Source organism: Hemibagrus wyckioides, linkage group LG11, assembly GCF_019097595.1.
Source record: "Hemibagrus wyckioides isolate EC202008001 linkage group LG11, SWU_Hwy_1.0, whole genome shotgun sequence".
In the NCBI taxonomy this organism is placed as follows: domain Eukaryota; kingdom Metazoa; phylum Chordata; class Actinopteri; order Siluriformes; family Bagridae; genus Hemibagrus; species Hemibagrus wyckioides.
Genome location: NC_080720.1, coordinates 29,335,749 through 29,349,361, shown reverse-complemented (window position 1 = coordinate 29,349,361; position 13,613 = coordinate 29,335,749). Strand labels below are relative to the sequence as shown.

The following is a 13,613-nucleotide window of genomic DNA, read 5'->3' as shown; positions in this document are numbered from 1 at the left end:
ATAATAATAATAATAATAATAAGAACAATAATAATAATAATAATAATAATAATAATAAATTGGAAGTCTATGTTTAGTAGTCTGATTAAAACTGGGGCTTAGTCTTAAAACGTTTTTGTAAAATTTGGTGTAAATTGTGTTTTCCAGGCCAAACTATACTAAGAAAAATTGAGCTGTACAACATTTTTTGAAATATGAATAATCAATTCACACATACATTTGTTTGTATCCTTTTTATACATCCCAAATAGACACTTTCCTTAACTGTAACCTGGGTCAAACTCAGCAAAAGGCTTGTTGCAAATCTTTATGAAAAACAGAAAAATGTAACACGCTATTAAACACAAATGACCATTGCTGCTTAGGAGCTTTTCTTTTAAATATTTACACCTAGTGTGCTACAAAGCTGCAGTAATTGCCTGATTAGCGAAAGTCACAAGCCACAGCTCGCGAAGCATCTGTCAGCATGGTGGTAGACTCATCTTCAGTGTTTCTCTTTTCTCCCCCAACCTCCAGAAGCACTGCACTGCTCATACCCAGAGTGAGCGAAGGCATAGAAGAAAGTCAGCAGCAGTCTTCTCTCCGCTGTGAGTTCCTGAAAACCTCCAGCAGTTCAAAGTCAGGCCTGAGCATCAAATCAAATATTTATGCCACCATTCGGAGGAGAAACAGCAGTCTAGCGCTGTGTGTTTGCCAGCACCTAGTTATATAAATGCAGTGTCAAGGAGCACACACAGATTGGAATGGACAGTGGCTCTCTTGGTGGTTTTGAATGGCACAGTGTGAACGCAATCTCAGAAGGCCTGCAGCAGGTCTGGGGCAGCAGACTCACCTGTCTGACTGAATTTACCTGCCGGATACACTCACACACACACATACACTCCTACTGGAACCCCAGTCCCTAATGATTACTAGAGTATATGTGGAATTGCTATGAAATGTACCTTGTTATGGTTCAAATGGATAGCAATTCCACTGAGGCTCGTGTTGCACCTGAACTAGCAGAGTCAAGCACCTTTCTCCAAATCCTCTGGCTTTGAGTTATTAGTTTCCTATGTGCTCCTTTTTTTTTTCCACAGGATGCTATATTTGGTGCACTGCTAGAGGTGAAAATGAAGCGGGTTCTAGATTAAAGATGCATTATGCTGTCTTCAAAGGAATGCTGGGAAAGTAGATCGTACAGTACACGATGTGCTGTGTGGATATATGGCACGTCATGCAATATTAACCGCATGACAAATGATGTTTTTAGTGAAGATTTTGCGTGTGCTTCTTTTTGCTGCACACTTGGCACAAACATACCACTATCATGTTAGAAAATACGCGGCAGGTTATATGATATTCAAAACACTCGAGTCGAGTTTTCACACTCGAGTCAGCACCTTGGACTTCTTCTGGACTCGCGGCTGTACTTTCACATAAAAGAATTCCATATGTCACTTTTCTTTGCTCATACCTTTGCATATGAGTTAAAAGCACGTGAATCGTGCCACAAAGTCGGCTTTACGAGCAGGAAATTCTAGATTTTCTAGAAGAAAACACGTTTTCTCTTCTCAGAAGCTGATTTCAGTTATTTTCAATTGTTGATACATACAGCAAATTATTGACAATACAAACAACTCTGTAAAGCACCTATAGGAGAGAAATGGTTTGATTACGATATATGTACCAGTAAAATTTACAGTGATTCCTAAATTCATTAAAAGCAAAACACACTTAATGTACCTAATACAACATCAATATTCATGTTCATCATTCCATTCGTACCACATCACCGTACCCTATACAGATCTTATCACTGTAACCACTGTATTCAGATACTGCTTTTTTTGTTTTTAGATTTATTCTCCTCTTGCAATTTTCCAACATATTTTCCCTACTGTATATGTTCTGTTTTATGGAACTTTTTTTTATCTTATTTTTATACTTTTACATTAGTGTTAATTGACTCTATAATAAGGACAGACATAAAACATATGCTGTGTATGATTGTGGATGTGACAAATAAATTAGAATTTGAATTTAATGCGCATTTGTTTGTATGTGTTGCAGAATTTTTTTTTGTACTAATTAAGAGATGGAAGCGCCTCCATCTTGGTTCGACTAAAACAACTTTCCAACTTGTAACTATGAACTTCCCAGCAAGACTCAGACCCAGTGAAAGTAACTGAGATCACAGTGACTGATTTTTTCTTTTCTGTTGTAAACATAAACTGAAGCATGTGACCTGCTTTATATTTACACCATTTGGAAGATTCCCTAATCCAGAGCAACTTACATTTATACAATGTGAGCAGCTGAGGTTTAAGAACCTTGCTCAAGGGCCCGGCAGTGGAAAATAGGTGGACCTGAGCTTGAATCTTCTGATCAGTAGTCCAATGCTATAACCACTGAACTACCACTTCCCCAGGGGACATGTTGTGTTGCTGATCCCTGATTGGCTGATTAGATATTTGCATAAATATTTAGGTGTTTATATTAAATAGAATAGAGAGTGTATATACAGTACATTTTCACTGCTAATCCATGCTCCAAACTGGAGTTGTTTATGCTCTTGATATGTGTTTGAGTTTTTATAGAGCCCTGAGGAAACCTATATATTTTGCATTGTTATTGAGCACATGTATCATGAAACTGTTTTTCTTTTCAGGGTTGTGGAATACTCTCTGGACCTTCAGAACATCAATTTTACAGCCATCAGGACAGTCAGGGTTCTACGACCACTGAAAGCCATCAACAGAGTCCCAAGTAAGTTCTCCAATATGTTCCAACATGCCATATATTTATTACGGCTTTAGTTTTGTTCTGATGGTGGAGAAAACACGTCCGAAACTGCTCCTGTGCTCATTTTCTCAGACCATGTTTATTTTTGTCAATAGACCCTGTTGTAAGATCGTTTTGTTTTGTTGCTTGGGTAGTTCATGAGTTCTACTACGAACCATGAGAGTTCAGCACAAAATCTGTTTGCTTTTGCCAAGGAGTTAAAGCTTGGCTATATATAACGCCTTCAACAAGATGATGAGCCAAAAAAATATTCCCAATTCTACATATCCGAATGGTTTAACACACACACACACACACACACACACACAAACACACACACAAAAATGTGTTTTTGCAAAGACCATTTCAACTCAGAGGCCCACAAAAGATAATAAAGCAGCTTAAAATGTTCTTCATGGACGAGTGGACTAATAAAAGTGTTTCCAACCTTGTTAGACATTACAGAGACTTGGCTTGTATTTTGTAAAAAAGATTGTAGTACAAAGCAAATTTGTCATCAAAAATGCCGCATTAATATATTAATTCACTAATTCCTTGAGTTTGAGGGTTTTTTTTATTTTTTATTAATGGACAGCAATTTAAGAAATTAAGTTACTCGTCCTTTGTATGAGTCTTGTACTAACACATGTAGCTTTCTTGCTCCATGAAAAGGGAAAAAAAATGTCAGTTATATGAAATAATACTTCAATGACTCAATCGCATGCACAATTTGCCAGTCAGATTTCAAGGGTACAGTAATAAAAGCATCCAAACTAAACAGTAAGTAATGCTATTTCCTGTTTAACTTGCAAAACAGATCAGATTAATCAAAACGAGACCTCGGAGTATGGCACCCAAGAGCCTCCTCAGTTAGAAATGATTGCCCTTGACTTAATTTGCTCAAAGTCTCAAAGATGATTAGATAAGACCACTGAATCCTCTTAATCATACATAATGTGGGTTTAGGTGATAAGGAGTTAATAAACCTGAGAAACTTATGGATCATCCTGTCATCAGTGTCAATGTACGACAGTTTACAGTACCGAAATGGATTCAGGGGAGCTTTAGACAACCATAAATACTTGGAGATTGAAGAATATTAAAGATTAATGAAATATTATAGAAATAAACAAACAAATCAGTTGAATAGGGAAATGTAGGGTGCAAGGGTACAATTTAAATACCATGTAAATTGTTTTAAGTGCCTGTTATATTTTCTTTTATTCGAACAATTTGACTCTTTGTTCAATAATATTAGGTTTCTTGTGTTATGATATAAACTTAATACAACACTGAGATGTATATAAATATGGAATTCACATTAACATTAACATGTACATAGATATAAACTTAATACTACACTAAGATGTATACAAATATACGTTTATTTCGTAACATGTGTAAAGAACTTGCTACTACAGTAATAAGTATATAAATAGAAACATACTACTAAACTAACATGTGCAGGTATATAAACAAAAACTTTCTACTACAGTAATAAGTAAAATAGAAACTTACTACTAAATTAACATGTACAGGTATATAAACAAAAACTTTCTACTACAGTAATAAGTAAAATAGAAACTTACTACTAAACTAACATGTGCAGGTATATAAACAAAAACTTTCTACTACAGTAATAAGTAAAATAGAAACTTACTACTAAACTAACATGTACAGGTACATAAACAAAAACTTTCTACTACAGTAGTAAGTAAAATAGAAACTTACTACTAAATTAACATGTACAGGTATATAAACAAAAACTTTCTACTACAGTAATAAGTAAAATAGAAACTTACTACTAAATTAACATGTACAGGTATATAAACAAAAACTTTCTACTACAGTAATATGTATATAAATAGATTTTTTTTAAATACAGTTACATGTATATAAATTGAAACTTCTACATTAACATACAGAGATACAGAAATTTCCACCACACTAGAATGTATATAAATAGAAACTACTAAACTAACATTTATATAAATAGAATAATAAATATTACTACAGTAACATGTATATAGATAAAAACTTACTACTACAGCAACATGTATATAAATAGAAATGTATTACTATAGTAATGTATATGTATAAATGGAAACATATACATAAATATGGAAATATAAAATTCCCACTATACTAGCATGTATATAAATACAAATGTATTAGTACATGTACTTATTAGTGTTGGTACTACAGTAATATGGATACAGATAAAAAAACAAAAAAAAAACTTGCTGCTCAGTAATATGTATATAAATAGAATCTTACCACTAAACTAGCATGTATATAAATACAGTAACATGGATAAAAACTTCTACACTAACATACATAAATATCAAATTCATACTAGTATGTATATAAATAGAAACTTACTACTAAACTAACATGTACAGGTATATAAATAAAAACTTATTACTACAGTAATAGATAGATAGATAGATAGATAGATAGATAGATAGATAGATAGATAGATAGATAGATAGATAGATAGATAGATAGATAGATAGATAGATAGATAGATAGATAGATAGATAGATTTTTACTAAACTAACAATTATATGAATAAAACTTATTACTACCTGAAATTATTAGTATTGGTACTACAGTAACATGTATATAAATAAATAAATAAAAAAACTTATTACTACAATAATGTATATGAATAAAAACATATTAGTACAATTAGATGTATTCAAATTGAAACATACAGAAATATAAAATCCTCCTACACTAGCATGTATATACACTTATTACTAAACTAACATGTACAGGTATATAATGAAAAAACATATTACTGTTACTACTATTATGTAAATAGTAAATAGTAAATAGATAAACATGTAAATAGATAAAAAACGTGCTACTACAGTAAAATGTATATAAATAGAAACTTACTACTATCTACTATCTACTACTAACTTAGTATCAAGGATAGAGATACAAAAAAAAAAAAAATAAAACTCCTATAAAACATATAAAACCACAGTAACGTTTAGAAATTGAAACTTATTACAGTAACTTGTATATTAATAACTACAATTAAATACAATCAAATACTACAGTAACATGTATTTAAATATAAAATTCCTACTATACTAACATGTATATACACGTAGATAAAATAATAAGTAATACAATACCATTCTGTTGTTGTTTATATTTCACATCCCATCGTGTTTTATTTCTTCTTTTTTTTAGCTTTATTAGGCATTAATAGTTGTCCTACAATGCATACAATCATTATTAGGTTATTAAAGAAACTGATACTGAAAATGAGACCCATTTATAAAACGTTCATCAGAAGTGTATTAGAAATTCTTTAGAAAAATAATTCTAGCACAGTTTGTTGTTGTTTGGCGGGGAAAAAAAAGTATATGATTGTTCATGCTACTGAGAGAGAAAATAGAAGAAAGACAGCACATGAGATATTACTCAGGGATAAAATTAGTGCAGGATTTCTCTATGAGAGTGGAATATTGAAAGAGATTTTTTTTTTTTTAGATGTTCCAGCTATTACAGTTCAATAACGAAGCTAAAGGCTTTTTTCTTAACTCATCACGTGCATCTTAATTAATGTCATACTCAGGAAGTTAAACTGGATGTGATTTAGAGCTCATTCTGCCTGGGTCTTCTCTTGCCTCCATTCTCTCTCTCACACTATACGCATTCAATCCTAATGAACTGCTATTGATGGAACAATAAATCTAATAGGGCAAACACAAGCCGGCCTTGCCTTTGACGTTAATGCAAGTGGGGAAATTTGTATACAAACGCACATTTAGTAGTCAGATTGATCACCTATGTTGTACTGTGCTGCACTATTTGATCATTTTTACTACCAAATTATTACATTTGGCAATTTAGTTGGTAGGGCAGGGGGAGTTTGTTTGTTTGTTTTTAAATGAGAGAAATGACCAACCAAAGAACTAAGAAGAGAGGAAGTTTTTACTGTTGAAGGCATGAGGTCAATAAGTTGTTGCGTAGCTACAAACCATCACAAACAATACCAAAATACGCATAGCTATACATAGTAAAAAATGTCAAAAAGCTTTAATCGGAACTTTGTAGAACTTGATGATAAACCAACAAATTATATATCAACCTGTAATCCTTTACAACAGTACGAATTCATACATAATTCAAGACATATAATGACTTTTCAATATCATTCATTATTAATACAAGCATCGTGTAATGTACATATCATCTATCCAATTTAACTTCAGTTGTATTCGCACTGCATAATTAGTGTAATGGCTAAGTTCATTATTTAAGGTCATATTCACAGCTTTTGTTATTCATTTAATTGTAAACATCAGCACACTCTCGCAATATATAGAGCTGTCAGGGTCACGGCAGCAATAATGAATCATAAAGTGAAGTAAAATGTGCAATGCTCAGATGTGTTATATGTTTAGATGTAGTGATTTTTCAGAGGATGACTCATAGATATTTCACGCAAATATCTTTTTATTTGATATTATGAAGCATTAAAAAAGGAGATATTTTGAGGGTGTTTATACCGTATGTGATTCTATTAACATTCATTAGGAAAAGAAGACAGAGATGTCTTCTAAAAAAAAAATGAAAGTTTATTTTAATGTCTTTGAACTACACGAAGCATTAGCCGCTAGCCAGTTCATACCAGCTGGTATGACATCGTGATGACATACAACACACCTTCTCTTCCTCCACGCCACTCTTTCCTTTTCTCTACTGTAAACCCACACTAACTAGACTCGAGGCTGAAAGCCACGCGTTTGTTTAACACACAGGCTCCAGAAGCAGGTGGATGCGATTGCAACTGCTTATTCAGGAATGCAGATGGCACAGATCAGATCACAAGCTGTCTGGATCACTAAAGGCAAATTCATACTCATTATTCAGAAAGCAGTGAGTTAAAAAACTAGGTTAGGGAACTGGAGAAGAAACAAATGGAATGGCTTCTTGCAGTTACAACAGTTACAATTTGCTGAAATGCATTTGCCCTAATAGGTCTCTGGAAGCGTAACTTTACTCCATGACTTAAGTTCAACATTGATACAGTGAATGCAGTGTATTGTACTTAGTGATAGAATGTGTATATTTTCACTAACTCAATGTTTTTGTGTCCATTTCTATCCCTACAGTGTTCATTTGTATTTTTAACCCTAGGAGTAGGAATAATTTATACTGTTTATATAAAAGACAAAGTGATGATCTGCGTTTTCAGAAGTATTACTGTCTAACTTAATGACTCAAACAGTGTAAATAAATGATTCTTAATACAAAGCGACTCACTGTTCAAAAATGATAACCATCATTTTTTAGATTACCTAGTCAGTAAACCATTAGATTCTGAAACACTGAGTCATTTACATTTGATTCATTGAATGAAGAGTCATTTTTGTGATTTGGATTTATTTTACTTAAACAACTATGGAGTCATTAATTAAGATTCATTTATGAACATACAGAAAAATTACAATAGCTTTTCATCTATCTATCTATCTATCTATCTATCTATCTATCTATCTATCTATCTATCTATCTATCTATCTATCTATTGAATGTGTTTAGTTATCATTTTTGAACAGTGAGTCTTTGTATTAAGAATCATTTATTTACACTGTATGAGTCATTAAGTTAGTCAGTAATATTTCTGAAAATGCAGATAATCACTTTGTTTTATATATATATATATATATATATATATATATATATATATATATATATATATATATATATATATATATATATATATAACCTATAAATTATTCCTATCACACTCATTTTTAGCTCTAATCTATGCTAGTGTTTAATTTATCTGAGAATGATTCCTGAAAAGTGAGTTGTTTGTGTTTGATTCATTGAATTAAAAGTACCTTTTTTTACACTGTATAAAATTAATTGAGTAAAATGTATTTATAAACAAGCGAATAATCATTAACTCTTTTATACAAACAGTGTAAATAATCCTAATAACATTAATTTGGTAATGGTTCACGGTATATTGGAGTTTAGATTCGTGTGAGTATGACTCTTGAGTCATTTCCATTTGATTCATTAAATGAAGAGCCATTTAATTCATTTGTTTATTTCATTTCATTATTATTTGAATTAAGTGTTGTTTATTTACACTGTAGAAGAGTAATCATTTCTTGAAATGCAGATAATCGTCTCGATTTTATATACAGAAGTAAGGGTTACAATAGAAACGTGATGTATGTGAAGGAAAAAAATAGTGGAAATGATGTTCTAGTGATTCAGAGCATGGGCATGAGAACTAGAGCAGAAAGGGAGGAAAAACAGAGGAAGTAAACACAAGGCTTCTGGGATAATATGGCTATTAGGGCTGCAACACAAAGCACAGATTAAAATCCAGCAAAACCACATTGTCCCTCGCCAACATTCTGGTCATTAACACTAAACAAATTTGCCACAGTCCCAGCTTTTCCTATTAATAGTGATCCATAGAAGGTTGGCTGCAATCCTGCCCTAAAACTTTTCAAAGCAAACTTTGATTAGTGAGACAGCAGTGTGCTGACCTGTAATGCTTTATTGCACTGCAAAGTCTGAGGCTGGTACAGAGCCCAGCTGCTGTAATTCCCCCTGCTTTATTTAGATGCTTATTAAAAAAAAAAAAGCAATCGGCTATTTAATTAAAGCCAATTCTCTGACAGCAGCCATTCCGGGCTGAGAAACATATTCTTCTGCTCACGGATTGGCACGGACAGTGGAGCCAGGAGACTGACGACTAAAAAAGGAGTGTCATTTTTAGCACAAACTCAAAGCTCTCAGAACAATGACCTAGTGAGTAAATCATTAGAGAGGACCAAGAGTGCAGATGTCTATCACTACTATTTCTCACAAATCCTTTGTTTGTTTGTTTTCCGCCTTAATTCATTAATAATCCCTTAAAAATAACTATTTGTTAGAATACCATGTGCTGTAATGAAGATCCTTTATTAATTAAACACATTTAACGTATCATATCTGAATACCCAAAGGCTTTGAAAATACATAATCAAATCATGTTATATGTCGGAAACGAATTGTGTTAATGGTACTCAATTCAGTCATGTGGAACAATTTAAATTAAGTAAATTCACTGATCTTTTTCTTTTGTTTCACAATGTGGAGTATTCTTTTGCACAAAATCTTAGCTGCAAAACATATCTCTCCTTCTTTCATTTGATTGGCACACAACATGCTTATATTTAATTGAATTTTATATATATATATATATATATATATATATATATATATATATATATATATATATATATATATATATATATACACTATATTGCCAAAAGTATTCGCTCACCCATCCAAATAATCAGAATCAGGTGTTCCAATCACTTCCATGGCCACAGGTGTATAAAATCAAGCACCTAGGCATGCAGACTGTTTTTACAAACATTTGTGAAAGAATGGGTCGCTCTCAGGAGCTCAGTGAATTCCAGCGTGGAACTGTGATAGGATGCCACCTGTGCAACAAATCCAGTCGTGAAATTTCCTCGCTCCTAAATATTCCACAGTCAACTGTCAGCTGTATTATAAGAACATGGAAGTGTTTGGGAACGACAGCAACTCAGCCACGAAGTGGTAGGCCACGTAAACTGACGGAGCGGGGTCAGCGGATGCTGAGGCGCATAGTGCGAAGAGGTCACCAACTTTCTGCAGAGTCAATCGCTACAGACCTCCAAACTTCATGTGGCCTTCAGATTAGCTCAAGAACAGTGCGCAGAGAGCTTCATGGAATGGGTTTCCATGGCCGAGCAGCTGCATCCAAGCCATACATGACCAAGTGCAATGCAAAGCGTCGGATACAGTGGTGTAAAGCACGCCGCCACTGGACTCTAGAGCAGTGGAGACGCGTTCTCTGGAGTGACGAATCGCGCTTCTCCATCTGGCAATCTGATGGACGAGTCTGGGTTTGGCGGTTGCCAGGAGAACGGTTCTTGTCTGACTGCATTGTGCCAAGTGTAAAGTTTGGTGGAGGGGGGATTATGGTGTGGGGTTGTTTTTCAGGAGCTGGGCTTGGGCCCTTAGTTCCAGTGAAAGGAACTCTGAATGCTTCAGCATACCAAGACATTTTGGACAATTCCATGCTCCCAACTTTGTGGGAACAGTTTGGAGCTGGCCCCTTCCTCTTCCAACATGACTGTGCACCAGTGACCAAAGCAAGGTCCATAAAGACATGGATGACAGAGTCTGGTGTGGATGAACTTGACTGGCCTGCACAGAGTCCTGACCTCAACCCGATAGAACACCTTTGTGATGAATTAGAGCGGAGACTGAGAGTCAGGCCTTCTCGTCCAACATCAGTGTGCGACCTCACAAATGCGCTTCTGGAAGAATGGTCAAAAATTCCCATAAACACACTCCTAAACCTTGTGGACAGCCTTCCCAGAAGAGTTGAAGCTGTTATAGGGTGGACCGACGTCATATTGAACCCTATGGATTAGGAATGGGATGTCACTTAAGTTCATATGCGAGTCAAGGCAGGTGAGCGAATACTTTTGGCAATATAGTGTATATATATATATATATATTGAGTGTCTATCTCATTTAGCATTTTCTTTTATCCGTGTCTTACTGACATTGAACTTTGTGCTGTAGTCTCTATGTGGGTTCTTTCATGTCAGAAAAAGAACAGATTTTTTAATTCCATCAGCTATCTCTCTCTCTCTCTCTCTCTCTCTCTACTGGAAAGATAAGCCTCCTATAGAACAAACTGTATAAGGACTTCAAATATTTCTCTTTAAATCCACTTTTCCCTCAAACAAGAAAAGTCCACAAAAGATTAGTTATCACCCTTTAGGGATTACTGTTCCCCAGTCCTGTAGTTGCCCTGTAAGAGTTGTTCTCTTCAAATTACTGTACTGTAAAAGGAATTTTTTCACATTGTACAGAAACTACAAGACCAACATATTCCAATATATTACTAATTTGTTCGGTCTTAAGCCAACATTTTTGGATTATTGTTCAGCTTCTATTTTCAAGGTCAGCAAAGAGCTTGCAGAGAGACTTGCCGTGATAAGTGAGCTGCTATTTGTTGTTATTTGAACTGAGTGAGAAGTGTGTTGCATGGAGGACAGCCAGCGAATAAAAGGAGCTGATTGGGTTGGTAATTACAGCACTAAAACTCTTTATAAAGCATTAATTTGACAGTATTATATCTTTTTTTTTTGACAACCTGCTCTGACCTGCAGTGATGTACGAAAGATGATAATATATACTATATTGACTAAATGTATGCATTTGGGTATAGATGATCAGGTATTTTGTGATTGTTGCAGCCAGAAATGCCTCATTTTGCTGCAGCAATTTTTCTTTTCTTTTCTTTTCTTTTTCTTTTTTTTTTTTTTTTACAATTTTTCTTTTTCAATTTTATTTTCATTAATTAATTAATTTATTTTTATTAATTTATTTTTTATATAATGTGGATTTTTTTTTTTAATTAGTGAAATTTCAGGCACATGATTCTTCTTTTAAATCCCTACCACTGAAGACATATATAATTACTTTTACGATACTCATGCGCATGGATACTCATGTTTGATACACGGGAATCAAAAATGTTTGGTTTCAGTTGAATGCATGTTGTGATGAATGAAAATCTGCTGTAATTTGGGGAAATTATGGGAAAGACTCCTTCATGGAATATCATGGAGGTTACTTGATTTTGTGTTTATTTCTGTGACCACAAAATCCCAGAGGAACTGATTAGTCAAACGTGTATTTGAACAACAGCAAATGACACATCAAACAGCGTTTCGATTAACAGCTATTCACAGGATATAAGGTACATTTCCAGCTTGAGTGCTGTTTAGGATTTTCTTGTAGTAATAAAAAGAAATACATATGTCCAAAAATTATAATTCTGTGCATTTTATGCGATTTAAATGTTCATAAAAGGAGGTTCTGGCTTCCTGGTGGTCCAGTGGCAGGATCCCATACTCTCATTGCTGGGGACCGGGATTGATTCCTGGGCAGGGCGCTAGCCCAGCCACTGAAGAGTTCAATCTCAGTGCCAGTCCCAAGCCCAGATTAAATGGGAGGTTTGTGTCAGGAAGGGCATCCGGCGTAAAACCTGTCCCAAATCGGAAAATGTGGACCAAATGAACCTCTGTGGCGACCCCAAACAGGGAGTAGCTGAAAGAACAACAACCACAACAACATAAAAGGAGGTTCTGGCAGCTCAGATGAAATAGTAGATTCTGGAACTGAGCTTTCACAGCATGGCAGCTCATATCCATCAACAAAGCTCTCCTGATTGCTCAGTGAGCCACTTTTTTTTCGATGGAGGATGTCTACAGTGGAATCTGGGAGATTGTTCCGCCGTGTTTAACATCACAGCACTGGAATTCTATATGCCACAGTACAAAAATTTCTATTTAAATGTTATATAGAATGACTGATTGTGGATTTCCTATGGGATGCGATAGACCTCTACACTTCATCCAAATGGCTTACACAATATGCAGTTGACTATAGAATCGGCTTCGCTAGACTGAAATATTTCCATAAAAATAGACTCTGCTTTATTTACAGATTGGTGATTTACTCTGGTTGACCGAGAGGGCACATTTAAATGTTTTGTCTGTCTATGTGAAGCCAGTTTTTTTTTTTTTTTTTCCTGGTCTATGCCATTAACTCTCTGCCTCTGGCATGTGCTCTGTGTGCCATTAGGATAAACATGGCTGACCACTCTGCTTTAAACAGCTGCGAATAAGTGCCATTAAGCCATTATGGGAATTATGGGCATTAAGGCTGGCTTTGGCTCTCTGATCTGATGGGATCTGGAAAGCACCTGCTGATCTTCATCCTCACAGACAAACATACGCACCAGA

General features: G+C 34.5%; 1 protein-coding gene across 2 annotated transcripts in view; it reads left to right on the top strand.

The window, feature by feature from the left end:
* Positions 1–13,613, top strand: part of LOC131362257 (voltage-dependent T-type calcium channel subunit alpha-1I-like) — a 104,760-nt gene that overhangs the window by 16,018 nt on the left and 75,129 nt on the right. For both annotated transcript variants that reach the window (XM_058404164.1, XM_058404163.1), the window contains exon 3: positions 2,651–2,748. In XM_058404164.1, the coding sequence (XP_058260147.1) occupies positions 2,651–2,748 (98 nt within the window). The remainder of the gene's footprint in view (positions 1–2,650; positions 2,749–13,613) is intronic.